This window comes from Rattus norvegicus, chromosome 1 (assembly GCF_021556685.1).
Source record: "Rattus norvegicus strain SHRSP/BbbUtx chromosome 1, alternate assembly SHRSP_T2T, whole genome shotgun sequence".
NCBI lineage: Eukaryota > Metazoa > Chordata > Mammalia > Rodentia > Muridae > Rattus > Rattus norvegicus.
The window spans coordinates 171930581-171948249 of record NC_141534.1 but is presented as its reverse complement, the minus strand read 5'-3'; the positions used below and the strand labels follow the sequence as shown (position 1 = coordinate 171948249).

The window sequence follows — 17669 nt, the reverse complement described above, 5'->3', positions numbered from 1 at the left end:
TGAAAAGCAATTCGGAGAGTTTGTTCCAAAATTTTTCTCATATGTTATTGAAAGTAGCTATTTTGTACTTAGTCCATAGAAAACTGGAAAAGAGACAAATTTACTATGACCAAAAGTGTCATTTAACTGTGAATCAAACACCTTATTTTTCAAGGTAGTATGGATAATATTGGAATCCTTTTGCAAATCTATTTCAGTAAGCATTTCATTAATATTGCTGGATATTGCAGATGATCCTGTATGGAGGACAATTTCCTCTTTTGCTGAGAATATATTGATGTTTGGGAAATTTACATGATCTATCTGAATTTCATTGTTAGCAGACAGTACTTATTTAGGTCAAAGAAGATTAACCCAAATTGAGACCATTTCCTTTTTCTGCAGGCTTTTTTTTTGGAATTTAATACAATGCAGAATATTCCTGCCTACTGCAAAATCATTATGGACAGATTAAGTGGCTTGTAGGATGACAGTAGTGGTGATAACTACATTAACAAATTATTGCAGTATAGCATGAAGTCAGCTTATTATAAAACACTATATATTCGGAGATATTGATAAGAATACTCATTCATTTATTGCATTTACTAGGAACCTACTTAATTATTAATGTGATTTTCTCATGTACTTAGAGAATCAGAAAAAGAAGATTATAAATTAATGTAATGGAAAGTGCGGATGATATAGGTTTGATACAGCATTGAATGTAGAAGCACAAATAAATATTTAGTTTTAGTTGTTGAACAAGTATTATTTATGATAAATTTGATTCAAATGATATGATACATAATAATAACACATATTATGTAGTATACTTACATGTACACATATACTACATGTAAATATATGTATTTAAACCATTTCAATGTTCCATGTATAATTTTATGAACGCTAGAATGATAAAGAGATATGTTGTGCAATGACTTTCATAGGAAATAAAACGTAGGTTTAAAAGTGGTGAATACAAATATTTCTGAAGATTTCCAATGTCTCAATATAGATAGGAGAAGGGCACATAAAGTCCCACCCAAACTGAACCTACTGGAAAATGATTGTGCCTAGAGGAGAAACAGTAAGTTTCTTTCAGGATGTGGTCCCTGAAATACTACCAATGCTTCAGTAAATGGCCCTACATGCATACACATTTACACAGCATGAAATGAACAAAATGGAGCACTTAGAGAGAGGGGGATGGAGGTAGGGAGGGAGTAGGGGGATGGGAGAGAGTGAGAGGAAGAGGGAAGGGAGAGAACATGAAGTTTGGAGCAAAAAGTGGTGGGAGGATAATGGAGGAATTGGGCACAATGGAGTTTGACCAAGACACGCTATATGTGCTTATAAAATCTCAAAGACACAAATAAAATTGTATAAAATCACCAGGAAGGAAATAATTTTAAGATGACTTCTGTGTTTCTGTACTTCATACACACAAATCTTTAAGAAAGTAATATTTAAAATTATTTTGGATGAAGATGATTTTAGGAAAAAGGCATTGAAAAAAATGCATCGTTATAGTCAAGGCAGAATTACTCAGCAGATGTGTTCTTGATCTCACAATAGTTGGTTTTAAGGACACAGTATCTCCACAAAGACTAGGCCCATTTACATCCTGCCATGCAGAACTAGCATGAGGTCCCACCTTCCTCTCAGAACTTACAAACAGATAATGGTAGCAGCTAGTAGGGACTGGGTAGCTACATTTCATGGGACCTGATTCCTCCTTTAGTATCAACAAGCATTTAAAGATCACTAGGGGAGGGAGATATATTTTCTACATGATGTAACTACTAGTAAGTAGTCCAGGCTCTAGTGAGTTTCCCCCACCCTAGATCTTGTGGCAAACTCTAATAAAATGTTGTTGGTCACAAAAGAAAATGAAAAGAAAGAAAGAAAAGCATGAAAATGCCAAGAAGAAAAGCTGAGATGGGACTCTGTGTGAATGCAAAGGGAAAAAGCAGGGCACTAGAAGGGGAAGATGATCAGAATTCACTGTGTCCATAGATGAAAGCATCATGATGAAATCTAGTGTTATTCATAATTACGAAATGTTGATAAGAGTACAGAACTGTAGAAGCCCCACCCACCCAAAAGATTCCAGATTTCACAATGGACCTTGTGGGAAAAGTTAAGCAACACTTATAGACACCACATTGCACTGACCTCTTTGTCCTCTCCCAATTTATTTGTTCACTAATTTTCTTCCTACTTTTATTTAAAAGTGATTAGTGCACATTCTTCTCTCTTTCCACCATGTGCATCCCAGATGGTCAGATTCAGTTTTGGTGGGCTTGGCGGCATAAATATATAGATAGATACATTTTAAAAGGTAAATGACACTAAAGAGACAAAAAGGCAGAGTGCAATGGAGGAAGACTCATGACATCAATCCCTGGTCTCTACTTGTATGCTCATTCATGTATACACATACATGTGCATACATATACATACAATATAATACAATCCTAGAGGCAATTACTGTGCTAGATATGGAATGCACTGCATGAAACTGATAGCAGATTAAAAACTGAGGCAAAAAATATTATTGAACCTGAACAGAGGCAATTTAAAATGAAGCTTAGAGGCAGAAACAACAAAATAAACAGAACACCAGAAAAGCTCCAACACAACCTCAATAGACCATTGTCTATACAATTAAAGTTACTGGAGGAGGGTATGAAAGGACAAAATAAATACTTGAATAAATAATACTTGAAAATTTATGAATTCATTGAAACCTGTAAACTTTTACATCAAGGAAGCTCAAAGAAAGTCCTAACCAAAAGTCATAAATGAGAGTACACCAAAAAACATGGTTACCAATTGCTTAATGGCAGTGACTGGTTGAGAAGATTAAACACATTAATAATAATTTCTGAATCATCCACTATTATGATTTGATCATGCTTGTCCCAGAAAGTGGCAGTATTAGGAGTTGTGGCCTTGTTGGAATAGGTATGGGCTTGTTGGAGGAAGTGTGTGTATGTGGGAGTCAGCTATGGAACCCTTCGTCTAACCATGTGGGAAGTAGTCTTCTAGCAGTCTTCAGAAAAAGTTCTAGAACTCTCAACTCCTCCTTCACTGTGCCCGTGTGGATGCTGCCGTGCTCCCACCTTGATGATAATGACCTGAACCTCTGAACCTGTAAGCCAGCCCTAAATAAATGTTGTCCTTATTTTAAAAGGGGGATTAGTGTTCAATCAAAATTATATACAGTAAAGGTATGCACAGTGATCAGTTGGTATATATGTAAATTGTTAAGTCAATGAGCATACTTATCAAAATTTTTACTTTTCATTGATTTCTAGAATACACTCCTCTCATAAATGAAGACTTTTTTGTCTGATCATGTGTTCACATTTAATTTCTTCTCAGCTGTGAATAAACACTGCTCTGAATTTTGGTTAGTGAGGTAAATAGCCTTACCCAGCACAGGTAAATTAGATCATAATACAGTGCAACTTAACATACTAAAATCTGTATCCATGTTTGTCATATCAGCATAGTCTAACCAGTTCTCAAAGATTCCATTTGTATAGACTGATACCCTTCACATTGACTCATAGCTGATCCTGAATCTCTCCCATCTGTTCTCTCTCACCACTCTGTATGCACATATATATGGGGTGTGTGTGTGTGTGTGTGTGTGTGTGTGTGTGTGTGTGTGTGTGGTGCATGTGCGTGTGTGTGTGCATGGACGCATGCGCGCTATAGTCAATAATACCTGTAAAGAAGAAGAAACCAGTTATTGTGCAGCATTATTGTTTTGTCTTTGCTTAGGTTAGATTATGGAAGTGCCTATTGTTTTTATTTTACTTTGTCACTGTTGAGATGCCACGGTAGGTCCAATAGATGATAGCTCGTGAAATTGACTTTTTTCTCATGTGCAAATTATGCCCAGGTGCAAGAGTGATAGGTCAGTTTGTGGAGTACTTGCCATGAAAGCTTGAAGACATGAGGTAAAGAACCAGAGCACATGTAAAAATGCAAGGATGGTGGTACTTGTTTGTAATCCCCATGTTGTGGGAGTATCAACAGACAAGGTCCTAGAAACCCTTTGGCTACTTAGCTCTTGTCTAGTGAGAGACTCTGTTCTTGTTTTTTTAGTGAAAAGAATTATACACACCTTGACACACATATAAATACACACTAGGGAAGAAAGCCAGACCCCACGACTACATATATCTCCAATTAAGCACAGTATATATTAGTCCCATGATGACCTTAAATAATGAAATTTTATCTGAATTTTATATTTTTATTTTAAATCTTCTAACTCCTTTCTAAAAGCAGTTGAAGTTTAATTCTTTGAAAATGTACTGGTTCTAATAAAAGGCTATCAACTTTAGAGTGAGGGAAGCATGGAAGGGTATGAGCGCGGGTAACTGGAGAAAGAAAAAGGAGGGAGTGACGTGATTCTATTTCAATGAAACTATTTTTTAAGAAAATTTACTGGTTCTTTGAATTTCTGTAGCTTGAGAGATAATTATTTGCATATTTATAAGTGATTAGTATAATCCAAAAAAAATCAGACTTGGTTTCATAGGGAAAGAAATACAAATATGAAACATGTCTGAGCACATGATCTGAATAAATGGGATGGCTTTCCAGATCCCAAGTAAGCCAAAGTCCTTAGGGCTTCACTTCATCATGACCAAGAAAATGCTTTGCTTTAAAAATGGCCCAACCATGAGAGAATATAGCAACCCTAGATAACAAGATAGGGAATTCATATTGGCTGAGATATTCTTGTGGGATGAGTGGAAACAGAGTAATTAGAAAATAAAAAGTGAATAATTATAGAATTATGCAGGTTGGGGAACTGAAGGGAGAAACTCTGAAGTCTCAAGGGGTCCCTTGCCAGTGTACATTTTATGCCCATATGTCTGTGTGAGAATCACATATTGTCTTTGTGATCTGATACCACAAAGGCCCAGGGGAACAACAGTTCTTGGTCATGGAGGAAGACTGTAAACTACAGTATTAGCTTGACCTCAGTTTGACAATCTTGGATCAGTTATGACTGCAGGTTCTGTCAAGTCTGTCTGAAGTTGATGAATTTGGTATCAACTTGGCTACACTGTCAATTTGGTCACAAAGTTGATAAATCTTGAGGTAAGATCTATTGATTTAATCCCTTCATTATTTGTTTATAATTCAAATATTTATTTGGAAGAGATAAAATGCATATGTGCTTATTTCTAGCTTATAGAATTTCAGTAGAATCTGCTCAGCTTATTGGTTTATTTGATTTCTTACAATGTATATATATGTATATATATATATACATATATGTAGCTAATTTTGAATGATGAAAGTCTTTAAAAAAAATACTAGTTAAGCATACTGTTGCCTTTGCTGTAGTGCTGTTGCATTTCTCCTGAACCTCTCTCTTGTTTCTTCTGTTTTCTTTCTTTGTCACTCCTACTCTTTCTTTGTTACTGCTACTTTTTCTTAGCTGTCTCTCTTTTAGATTAGTTTTACTGCAACTAATTATAATACTGGTGATTTGAAAATTATTTAACACTCTTAATATTTTCCAAATTATACCTTATTCTGTAACTCTTTGTAACTCATGTTGAAGAGCAAAAGCAATTAAATCCTGCTCAATACCGCACACTTGTAGGTAATGTCTGAAGAGCACTCACTGCATTTATCATTCTGAAATGTGTCTACAAACTTGTGTGTTGGTCCTTGTTTTACATTCTGTCATGTTATTCTTGTATTTTGGCATAGTAGCCAGACAGTGTTGGCCTATCCTTTAATCCCAGTCATGTGAGGCAGATGGAGGAAAACTTCTAAGTTCAATGTCAGTTTGATCTAGAAAGCAAATTCCAGAATGGCCAGGGCTGTTACACACAGAGATCCTGTTCCCCCCACCAAGAAAAACCAAAACCATCCCCCCCAAAAAAACAAAAACAAAATAGTAAAAATTATAGCAAGTAAATAAAAGGTACAGCAATTTAAACATATGAGTTTTTTTTAAAAGCATAGCTCCTTCCCTTCATGTAAATATAGCAATTGATAGGACATTAATCCTTTCCTGGTTTAAAGTCTACTTACCCTATACCATATAATGAAAAGTGCACTTTTAAAATTGTTGTTGTTAAAATATTGAATTCTAGCATATACTGGGTAAGATATTGTACCACTGAGGTACAATACAACCTCTATCCCTAAAAGATGTATTTATAGCTACTGTTCTATCAATTTTTGTAGGAGTTGGGTAGGGAAAGCTTCTCTGAGTTGACATAAATAGACTTGAGTATGAAGATATCAGATTTCCCTTAGACACTGACAGTATGAGACATCAGTGGCTACTTCAATTTAGGTCTGTTCATTTATTTTCGTGGAGGAAGAACTCTGGTCTTAGAAAAAACATTTTCCCCAAACACTGGCGAATACTTGATAAACTATGTCTTTACATTTTTGTTGTTTACATCTTTGTTGTTTTAGTACTCATATTTCTGAAATCTATATTTTAGAATTTCAAGTATCATGCATGTGTAATATATTGACATAATTTTCCTCCTCTGTCCTCCTTCCAACTGCTCCAGAGACCCCTAGATCTCCCTCAGTTCACAGCATTTTCTTGAATTATTGTTGTTACATATGTATGCTAAACATTATTAGATACAAATAAATATAAATATACAAATACAAGCTGATGAATCCACTTAGTATTTTCTTTATGCACATGATTTAACACAGTCCCATATTTCTGTCATTAAAGTATGAATGAAGATCTCCCAGAAAGAAGTTCTCAACAAGTGACTTGAAGAATGAGGCTATCTGCACCAATCTTTTTCTATTTCTTTTCTAATTCTGTTTCTCACCTAAAAGATAATGTCCTGAATTTTCTAGCAAGCATGATTCTCTACTCATAGATTTTGCAAGTCTCATTCTTCATTTCTTTTCTCCTTGTACAATCTTGTTGGTTTTGACACGGTAATATGGATGAAAGGATCTTGTATGTTAAAAATAAGTGCACACAATAAAGAATTGTCTTAGTTTTAGAAGTTGCACCAAGTAATGTTTTCAATGATTTTCAAAAGGCTTTTCACATTGATACAGTTTGAATAGTAGTACAACATACCTGACTCTTTATGAAGATGAACTACGCATAAATTCCATCAGTTATTTTTGACTTTCTAATTCTGTTGGTTATGGTCAGCTGCTCCATAAACTCTATTTAGTTTAATTTCAACAATCTCTCTGTGTTATATCATGCTTGGTGACAGCCCCATTTTCATGAAGAGTTCTGATAAGACTCATCTCTTCATATCTCTACTGAAACTTCTCATGAGAATTCATCTACCTTCTTGTTTCTACATTCCCAGACATCAGATAGATAAAGTGACTATGTTCTTATTCTTTTAACATATAGGCTTTTAATCAAGAATTAAAATTAAGGGGGCTGGGGATTTAGCTCAGTGGTAGAGCGCTTACCTAGGAAGCGCAAGGCCCTGGGTTCGGTCCCCAGCTCCAAAAAAAAAAAAAGGAACCAAAAAAAAAAGAATTAAAATTAAGAGTTTTCTATATATTCAATCTTTAATAAACAAATGCGTTTTGGTGGTAGCTATGTTCCAGATGTGATAACAGAGATAGTGATCAATACAACCACCCTTTTTCATTTCTGCGTGAAACAAAATTAGATGGAGATTCTGAACTGATTGAATAGTCACAGAGAACATTCTGTAGCAGAATCATAAAGTTCTGCAGAGGACATTAAAAACTAGTACTCTGAGGTCAGAAAATAGCTTTGTGAGAATGAGTCACTCAGGGCAGGAAAAGGACTGAGAGGAGGCTCATGCTATTTCTTCTTTCTGTTTCTCATGCCTATGTTTGATCCCTCTAACAGTCACTTTTTTGTATTTGGAGATTTTCTTTTTCTGTTTTTTCACCAAACATGCTTATTATTCTTCTCGTTTAGATTTTGATTTCCTATGCTCTCAATTTTGTACATATCATACAACATCATGATATCATTGGCTAATAGAAATATGTTGGATTTTCTATTATTAATACTACTTTAGATAATTCAAGGATCTACTGTTCATTGATTATTTTCAGGAAGTCACTCACCCTTGGTCCTTTTTATTTAAAAATGTATCACTATGATAAAAGTCCTGGGTTGTAGGGAATATACCTCAGGTGTATATAAACTGGTTGTAGGGAGGGAATATACCTCAGGTGAATATAAACTTCCTACAATTGTAAGAAACATCAGAGGTAATGCAAAGCATTTCAGGAATAATTTGGCAGAAAATCTGGTGGTGCTGATTATAATGAGAAATGCAACCCAAGAAACAAATGAGCAATGAAGCACTTGTACTGTAGCACAAGTCCAGGGGAAAAACACTTTGAGAAGAACCCTGGTACCAGCAAGATGTCATAAACCAGCGTCATGTTAAGGGTAGAGATATTCCTTTGGCTGCAAATGTGAGGAAATTTCATTAATTCAGGAACTACACTGATTCTCATCTTCCTTTTGAGAAGCAAATGTTATTACCTTAAACTTCAAATCATTTCATGGAATCATTATTTTAACAATTGTTAAGTTCTAGTTGTAATAATAATGATAGCAATAGTATATCATCCACTGTTTTCCTTATGGGAACAAAGTTTGATGTGATTTGGATTATTTTAAAAAGAAGTGAGCACATAATATTGCTTTGAGGAATAGAAGACATAAATGAAAGACCAAGGTTAGTGCTTTAAGGCTGAGGCATTCTCTGAAAAAGAAATAATTTCATATCCAAGTTCAATTATGTTACATTGAATATTGAGACACCATGGCCTCATAGGAGAGGGTCCTTGATTCATAGATCAAAACAAATATCTTCGCACATTGGTGACAAAATAGAAAGCAACACAAATCTAGAAAAAGAAGAGAAGTTAATATGGTTCTAAGAAAAAGAACTAAGAATTTCATACAAGCATATACAATTTATTTTATTCTTTTGTGATAAGTTTGGGAGATAACCTGATCTATGAAGATAAGAATATTACTATGTTCGTTTAGTATTAGGTTCTTTTAGGGGTTATAGCTTGACCAGCCAGGAATTTGGGGCCCATTTTATAGCACCAGGCCTGAGTTTCATTTTGTGAAGTGAGATGTTGTTGTTGTTGTTGATGATGATCATGATGATGATGATGATGATGATGATGATGATTAATCTCCCGTGTGTGTGTGTACATGCATGTGAATGCAGTGTTCACGGAGACAAGAAATTTGGGACATTCTCCTGATGCTGGAGTATTAGGTTTTAGTAAGCAGCCTTATATGAGTGGAGTGAAACAACCTTGGGTCCTCTGAAAGATCTTATGTATTATTAGTTACTGAGCCATCTCTTCAGCTTCTGATGGAGTATTTAAATCACATAAAAATGTTTGGCTATTTTCATACTATTTATTTTACTACAACACTAGTGGGTTTATCTTGCCAGGCTAATTGTTACTAGAAGTAAAAGATGGCTAATCATTTTTTCTCTTGTACTGTACATAGCATCTCCCAGTTTTATGAAAATTATCCAAGAGGGATGAAGCTTCCAGGTCAGTAATAGCTCAATTTCTTCATGTTATATAATTCAAATTAGTGATGTCTTCAGCAATAGTATCTTACCATCATGTTCTGGAGGGTAACCAAAATAATGGCAGTAGTCTATAGACAACCACTCACAAAAGAGGTAACCCATACATGGTACTAGGCCTAGGTTATTTGGTTAGCATTGTTCCCTGATTATAGTAATTTACAGGAAAGTTAAGGAGCAGGAAACAGTTCCATGGATTATATGTGGAAGTAAGCCATGGCATATTAGTTTTTAGTCACATTTCTAGTTAAATAAATGTCATTTGAAGGATATTTTTGAAAGTTACAATATTATCTGTGGTCTGAGCTTGGAATCACTTATCAATCAGATAACACTTCCCCACAGTTCGTAAGTATATGTTTCAAAATGTTGTAGCCTATACAGAAGGCTGTATGACCTGGCTAGGTTCTTCTCCCCACTAGACTTGGTACATACACAGACAAAACTTCATTTCAGTTATCTGGAACAGAGTCTAAATATCATCTATTTCTTAAGAAACATCTACCTTCACATTCCATTTACATGAGAGAAAAGAAAAGGAGAGGAAATATGAAGGAAAGCACATTTCTACACTCCATAAGAATGAGCACTAATGACATCCTTCTGTTCTTATTTACTAGTGCTGACAAAGTACTGTCAAGTCCTATGTAGATTCCTTCAAATGAGTCTGTCCATCAGAGGCTCCTGACAGCATGTCACCAGGCAACAGCTCATGGATTCACCCTTCATCCTTCCTGCTCTTGGGAATTCCAGGACTGGAAGAGTCACAGTTCTGGCTTGGTTTTCCATTTGGAACAGTCTATCTTATTGCTGTCCTAGGGAATGTCATCATTCTTTTTGTTATTTATCTCGAGCACAGTCTTCATCAGCCTATGTTCTACTTATTGGCCATGCTGGCTCTGACTGACTTGGGCCTGTCCACGGCAATTGTTCCCAGAGCACTTGGCATATTCTGGTTTGGCTTCCATAAGATTGCCTTTAGAGACTGTATAGCTCAAATGTTTTTCATCCATCTGTTTACAGGCATTGAAACATTCATGCTTGTAGCTATGGCCTTTGATCGCTACATTGCTATCTGTAACCCTCTCCAATATAACACAATTCTCACCAGCTTAATGATCTGTGTTATTGCTGGTGTTGGATTACTTATAAATTTCATTTTGGTTTTTCCTCTTATATTTCTTATTCTAAGGCTTTCATTCTGTGGACACAATATCATACCACATACATATTGTGAGCACATGGGCATTGCCCGGCTGGCGTGTGTCAGCATCAAAGTTAATGTATTATTTGGATTAATACTTATATGTATGATACTTATGGGTGTTATTTTGATTGCTATATCCTATGTGAAAATTCTTCACGCTGTATTCAGACTCCCATCTTGGGAAGCCAGGCTCAAAGCTCTTAATACTTGTGGTTCCCATGTGTGTGTGATCTTGGCTTTCTACACTCCAGCCTTCTTCTCCTTCTTGACCCATCGTTTTGGACACAATATCCCACGGTATATCCATATCCTCCTTGCTAACTTGTATGTGATGATTCCACCTGCTCTTAACCCTCTTATTTACGGGGTGAGAACCAAACAGATTCGAGATCGTGTGGTGATATTTTTTTGTAAGGGATTTTGACGGTGAGGCTCTGACTTGTACTATTATAGGTTTTGTCCCCTTGGTTAAGAGAAGAACTTATTTGTAAATACGATTAAATAGAATAGCTTCTTTACAGAATATTATGCTAAACACACAGTATTTCTGTATTCATGGGCAGTAAACAAAATAAATATTATAGCAAATATTTGTTCCAGGTCTGAATTAAATACTATTGGTTGAAAAATGTATTTCTTTTCTATAATGGGAATTAAAATCTTGTTTCAAGGATAAAGAAGCTACAATACTATTTTTCAATAGTTTTTATACACAATCCATTGCTTATTAAGGAGGTGTTTGATGGTGTCATTGTCTAGCATGGTTGCACTGGGGGTTGACAAAATATTGTTTCAGATGTGGGTTCCAGGAATCATGACCAACAAAATCAATCATAATTCCAATTTCTTTGATGATGAAATAGACTTCCATCATTATGTAATGATGGGAAAGTTAATATTGAATAAATTCTCACAGTATCACTTTATAACCCCTTCTCACTTTAAAAAAAACAACTGCAGCAATTTCATAGGGTCAAATATAAAGAGAATCTTCACTTTGCATCTGAATAATAAGAACTTCTTCTAGATGACAAAAAATATTCAATGCAGAAATAAGGCTACATGACTAAAGTACAGAGAAGTAAAAGAGGAAATAAATAACCTCCCAGGTATCACCATTAGGAACTCCCTCATGCACAGAATGAATATCATCTGTGTATTGATCCATCAAAATTGTAGAAAGATATCTTTGTCTCAGCCAAGACATGGCAGAAAGTTTGCCAACATCTTTTTTTTTGCAAAATTGATTTTATTTTTATTTATGTACACACGTGAGTGTAGGCGTCCACAGATCCAGGGATCCCCTAAGAGCTAGAGTTAAATGCTAGTGTGAACTGCCTGATGTGGGTGCTGGGAACTGAACTCAGGTCCTCTTCAGGAAGAGGAAACACTACTAGATGCTAAGTAAGCTCTCCACCCTCAATAAATACAATTCTTAATATTTTCATCACTTATGGAGTGCTTTACTAAAGCCCTTAGCTATAAAAAAGAAGTGTGTGTGTGTGTGTGTGTGTGTGTGTGTGTGTGTGTATGTACACATGTGACTGGGTGCCTGTGTACATATGCATAAATGTATACATAAATATGTACATGTACATGTGTGTGTGTGAATACAAGCATGTGTGTGGAGTCAGAGAACAGCTTCTGTGGTGATTTGAATTAGAATGGACTCTATGGACTTGCTTGTTTGGATGCTTGGTCATCAGCTGATTAAACTGTTTGGGAATAATTGACATCTGTAGCCTTGTTGGAGAAGGGGTGTCACTGGGAATGGGCTCTGAGGTTTCAAAAGCCCAAGCTGGGCCCAGAGTGTGTGTCTCTGTCTGTTCCTATCTCTGTGTGCATCTCTTTCTCGCCTGTAGCTTGCATTGTGGATCAGATGTGAGCTGCTCTCTCTCTCTCTCTCTCTCTCTCTCTCTCTCTCTCTCTCTCTCTCTCTCTCTCTCTCCATCTTTATTAACTTGAGTATTTCTTTTTACATTTTGATTGTTATTCCCCTTTCCGGTTTCCAGGCCAACATCCCCCCTAACCCTTACCCCTTCCCTTCTATATAGGTGTTCCCCTCCCCATCCTCCCCCCATTACCGTTCTCCCCCCCTACAATCACGTTCACTGGGGGTTCAGTCTTGGCAGGACCAAGGGCTTCCCCTTCCACTGGTGCTCTTAATAGGCTCTTCATTGCTACCTATGAGGTTGGAGCCCAGAGTCAATCCATGTAAAGTCTTTGGGTAGGGGCTTTGTCCTGGAAGCTCTGGTTGGTTGGCATTGTTGTTCATATGGGGTCTCGAGCCCCTTCAAGCTCTTCCAGTCCTTCCTCTGATTCCTTCAACGGGGGTCCCATTCTCAGTTCAGTGGTTTGCTGCTGGCATTCGCCTCTGTATTTGCGGTATTCTAGCTGTGTCTCTCAGGAGAGATCAACATATGGTTCCTGTCGGCCTGCACTTCTTTGTTTCATCAGTCTTATCTAATTGGGTGGCTGTATTTGAATGGGCCACATGTGGGGCAGGCTCTGAATGGGTGTTCCTTCAGTCTCTGTTTTAACCATTGCCTGTCTCTTCCCTGCCAAGGGTATTCTTGTTCCCCTTTTAAAGAAGGAGTGAAGCATTCACATTTTGATCATCTGTCTTGAGTTTCATTTGTTCTAGGCATCTAGGGTAATTCAAGCATTTGGGCTAATAGCCACTTATCAATGAGTGCATACCATGTGTGTTTTTCTGTGATTGGGTTACCTCACTCAGGATGATATTTTCCAGTTCCATCCATTTGCCTATGAATTTCATAAAGTCATTGTTTTTGATAGCTGAGTAATATTCTATTGTGTAGATGTACCACAGGTTCTGTATCCATTCCTCTGTTGAAGGGCTTCTGGGTTCTTCCCAGCTTCTGGCTATTATAAATAAGGCTGCTATGAACATAGTGGAGCATGTGTCTTTGTTGTATGTTGGGGCATCTTTTGGGTATATGCCCAAGAGAGGTATAGCTAGGTCCTCCGGTAGTGCAATGTCCAATTTTCTGAGGAACCTCCAGACTGATTTCCAGAATAGTTGTACCAGTCTGCAACCCCACCAACAATGGAGGAGTGTTCCTCTTTCTCCACATCCTCACCAGCATTTGCTGTCACCCGAGTTTTTGATCGTAGCCATTCTCACTGGTGTGAGATGAAATCTCAGGGTTGTTTTGATTTGCATTTACCTTATGACTAAAGATGTTGAACATTTCTTTTCTTTTTTATCTTTATTAACTTGAGTATTTCTGATTTACATTTTGATTGTTATTCCCCTTCCCGGTTTCTAGGCCAACATCCCCTTAACACCTGACCCTCCCCTTCTATGTTCCATTCCCCTCCTCATCCTCCCCCCATTACCTCCCTCCCCCCAACAATCACGTTCACTGGGGGTTCAGTCTTGGCAGGACCAAGGGCTTCCCCTTCCACTTGTGTTCTTACTAGGCTATTCATTGCTACCTATGAGGTTGGAGCCCAGATTCAATCCATGTAAAGTCTTTGGGTAGTGGCTTAGTCCGTGGAAGCTCTGGTTGGTTGGTGTTGTTCATATGGGGTCTCAAGCCCCTTCAAGCTCTTCCAGTCCTTTCTCTGATTCCTTCAACAGGGATCCCGTTCTCAGTTCAGTGGTTTGCTGCTGGCATTTGCCTATGTATTTGCTGTATTCTAGCTGTGTCTCTCGGGAGAGATGTACATCTGGTTCCTGTCGGTCTGCACTTCTTTGCTTCATCCATCTCATCTAGTTTGGTGGCTGTATATGTATGGGCCACATGTGGGGCAGGTTCTGAATGGGTGTTCCTTCTGCCTCAGTTCTAAACTTTGCCTCCCTGTTCCCTGAGTTATTGGTGTTTTGTGCTATAAATTTTCTCCAGTGCCCATGTTTTCAAGATGCTTCCCCATGTTTTCTTCTATTAGTTTGAGTGTATCTGGTTTGATGTGGAGGTCCTTGATCCACTTGGACTTAAGCTTTGTACAGGGTGATAATCATGAATCGATCTGCATTCTTCTACATGCTGACCTCCAGTTGAACCAGCACCATTTGCTGAAAATGCTATCTTTTTCGACTGGATGGTTTTGTCTCCTTTGTCAAAAATCAAATGACCAGAAGTGTGTGGGTTCATTTCTGGGTCTTCAATTCTATTCCACTGGTCTTTTGTTCTGTCTCTGTACCAATACCATGCAGTTTTTATCACTATTGCTCTGTAATACTGCTTGAGTTCAGGGATAGTGATTCCCCCAGAAGTCCTTTTATTGTTGAGGATAGTTTTAGCTATCCTGGGTTTTTTGTTATTCCAGATGAATTTGCAAATCGTTCTGTCTAACTCTCTGAAGAATTGGATTGGCATTTTGATGGGGATTGCATTGAATCTGTAGATAGCTTTTGGTAAAATTTGCCAAAATCCTTTAATTTTGCTCACTACACAATAAATACCGTGTCTTTCAGAAGGTGTGTGTGTGTGTGTGTGTGTGTGTGTGTGTGTGTGCGTGTGTGTGTATTAGAGTCAATTAGATGAAGACGCTATAAGTAGACAAGAGTTTAGAGCTCCTTCCAAGCATGAAGCAATTCTTCTAGATGCAAGTATGTTTCTTCCACATAAATTCTAGAAATGCACAGTTGTCATGGATCCACTAAGCCTTGATGAGAGACAACTGAGCAAACTTTTCACTTATCCTCTTACCCTCATAGTCCCTCCTCAAATAGAGATCACTTAAGAACATTTAAATTTTGCTTTTAACAATATAGCAAGAAAATGAAAAACACAATTCCAATGCTGTAATAAGATACTTGTAAGTCATATCAGACAATATATTTGAATCCCAAGTGTACAAAACCTTTCTTAAGTAAACAATAAAAAGACAACCACTCAAAGTTTAAACATTTAACCAAACTTTTAATAGATATTTCATAAAAAGGTTAATGACAAACATAAAAACTCACCAGGAAGTACAAAATTAGGTTATAATTAAATGACACTTTTTAAAAGAGCTTTTCCCTTGTGAAGCACTTGCTGGAGCAGTTAGCCTAATACAAGTGTTTTCTTTCTTTGTTTAGTTCTATTTGTTCCCTTGATATTAATCTATTAAAATTATAGAAGCAGAATCAAGACCTAGATGAGACTGAGACACAGCTCTCAGTCTTAGTCTGGATTCTCCCTCTTCATCATGAATGTGATTTACCCATTTTCGTAATTGAATCATATGCTATCTTGATTCTTTATGTACTTAGTTTTACTGTGTACTGTGGATATTAACCCTCTGTAAAATGGATAGCTGTCAAAAATTTTCTCCCATCCTATGAGCTTCCTCTTCACTTGACTAGTTGTTTCCTGTCTGTGCAAAAGCTTTTTAGTTGTATGAAGTCCATGTTTATGAATTGTTGACTGAACTCCTGAGCAAACCATTCAGAGTCCATTCAGAAAGTTCATTCTTGTACCTATTAGCTACTTATATTTTTTTCTGGAAATTTCATGCAATCATATTTCACACTGAGTTCTATTATCTATTTGGAGGGAATTTTGTGCAGTATTATACATATAATAATATAATTATAGCCTTTTACACATTGATATTCCCAGCATAATTTGTTGAAGATGATATATCTTTTCTCAAGTGCAGTTTGACATCTTAGCCAAATGGCTATGTTTATATGACTGATGTTTGAGTCTTCAGTTTGTTGCAATGATTTACATATTTGTTTTTCTGTGTGTGGTATGTGTATTTATGATCATACATGCTTGCACGTGCACACACATGTGTGTATGTTTGTGTGTGTGTGTTTGTGTGTGTGTGTGTATCATGCTCTTCTTATTACTTATAGCTCAGTAACATATCTTGAAATGTAGAATGGGAATCACTCCAGCACTGGACTTTTTCATTTATTGTTTCTTTGTCTATTAAGGGTCTTCTGTGTTTCCAAATAGTTATAGGATGTTTTGCTTTCTATTTTTGTGAAGAATGTCATGGGAATTTTGAATGATATTGCACTAAATCTGTAAATCACTTTTAATAGGATTGTTACAGGTTTGTGAAAAGGACAAGCCTCAGCTTGGAGAGAGGTTTTGAGAAGGGGTATTTGGGAGCAACAAAAAGATCAACTTGAAATCATATCCTGTGTTCTGCAGGAGACAGTTTTCTGAATAAAACTAGACAGCTAAGCTCTCCCAGACTAAAGTCCAGTTTTTTATTTAAGAAACAATTCAATCATCCACCCAAGGTTCCCTATTGATTATCCCACCAATCAGCATTTTTTTACCTTAACCCCTTGACTCCTAGGAAAAGACAGCAAGTACATTTTTCTTAACATTGTAAATGATTTCAGAGACCTGACTGCCTTTGTAAGCACAGACAATAAACTAGCTGGATGGGATCCAGTTCTGGGATCACCCCTCCCACTATGCCTGGGCCTAAATTCTCCCTGTCCTGGGCTGACCTTGAACTCAAGAATCTGCCTGCCTGTGTATCTGTCTGCCTTTGTATCTTTCTGACAAGCTGTCTCAAAGTGCAGCTGCCTCTGTTTATTTAGGTCTTTGAAGCCTCTTATACAATTCATATTGCATCTATATGTTATGCATAGTTGAGAAATCCTGCTTATAAATATTTTGAACTCATGTTTTCAGAGTTCTTTTCCACAGTCTCAAAAACTGTCCTGAAAGTATCAGTATTTGCCACTTTTGCTGAGGACATACACATGCCTTTGCCTCCCAGACTCATGCAGTCTCTAATTGTCATTAACCTTGGCAGAAAGGGTATACACTAATAACCTTGGGAGGGAGGCTATGTCCCCAAGGAACATGAATATATATATATATATATATATATATATATATATACATATATGTATATATACACATATAGGTATATATGTAATATTT

General features: G+C 36.8%; 1 protein-coding gene across 1 annotated transcript; it reads left to right on the top strand.

Moving 5' to 3' along the window:
- Positions 1-10282: 10282 nt before the first annotated feature.
- Positions 10283-11221, top strand: Or52e15 (olfactory receptor family 52 subfamily E member 15). Its single transcript, NM_001000949.1, is given in 1 exon segment — positions 10283-11221. A coding segment is annotated over 1 exon segment (939 nt).
- Positions 11222-17669: the final 6448 nt, after the last annotated feature.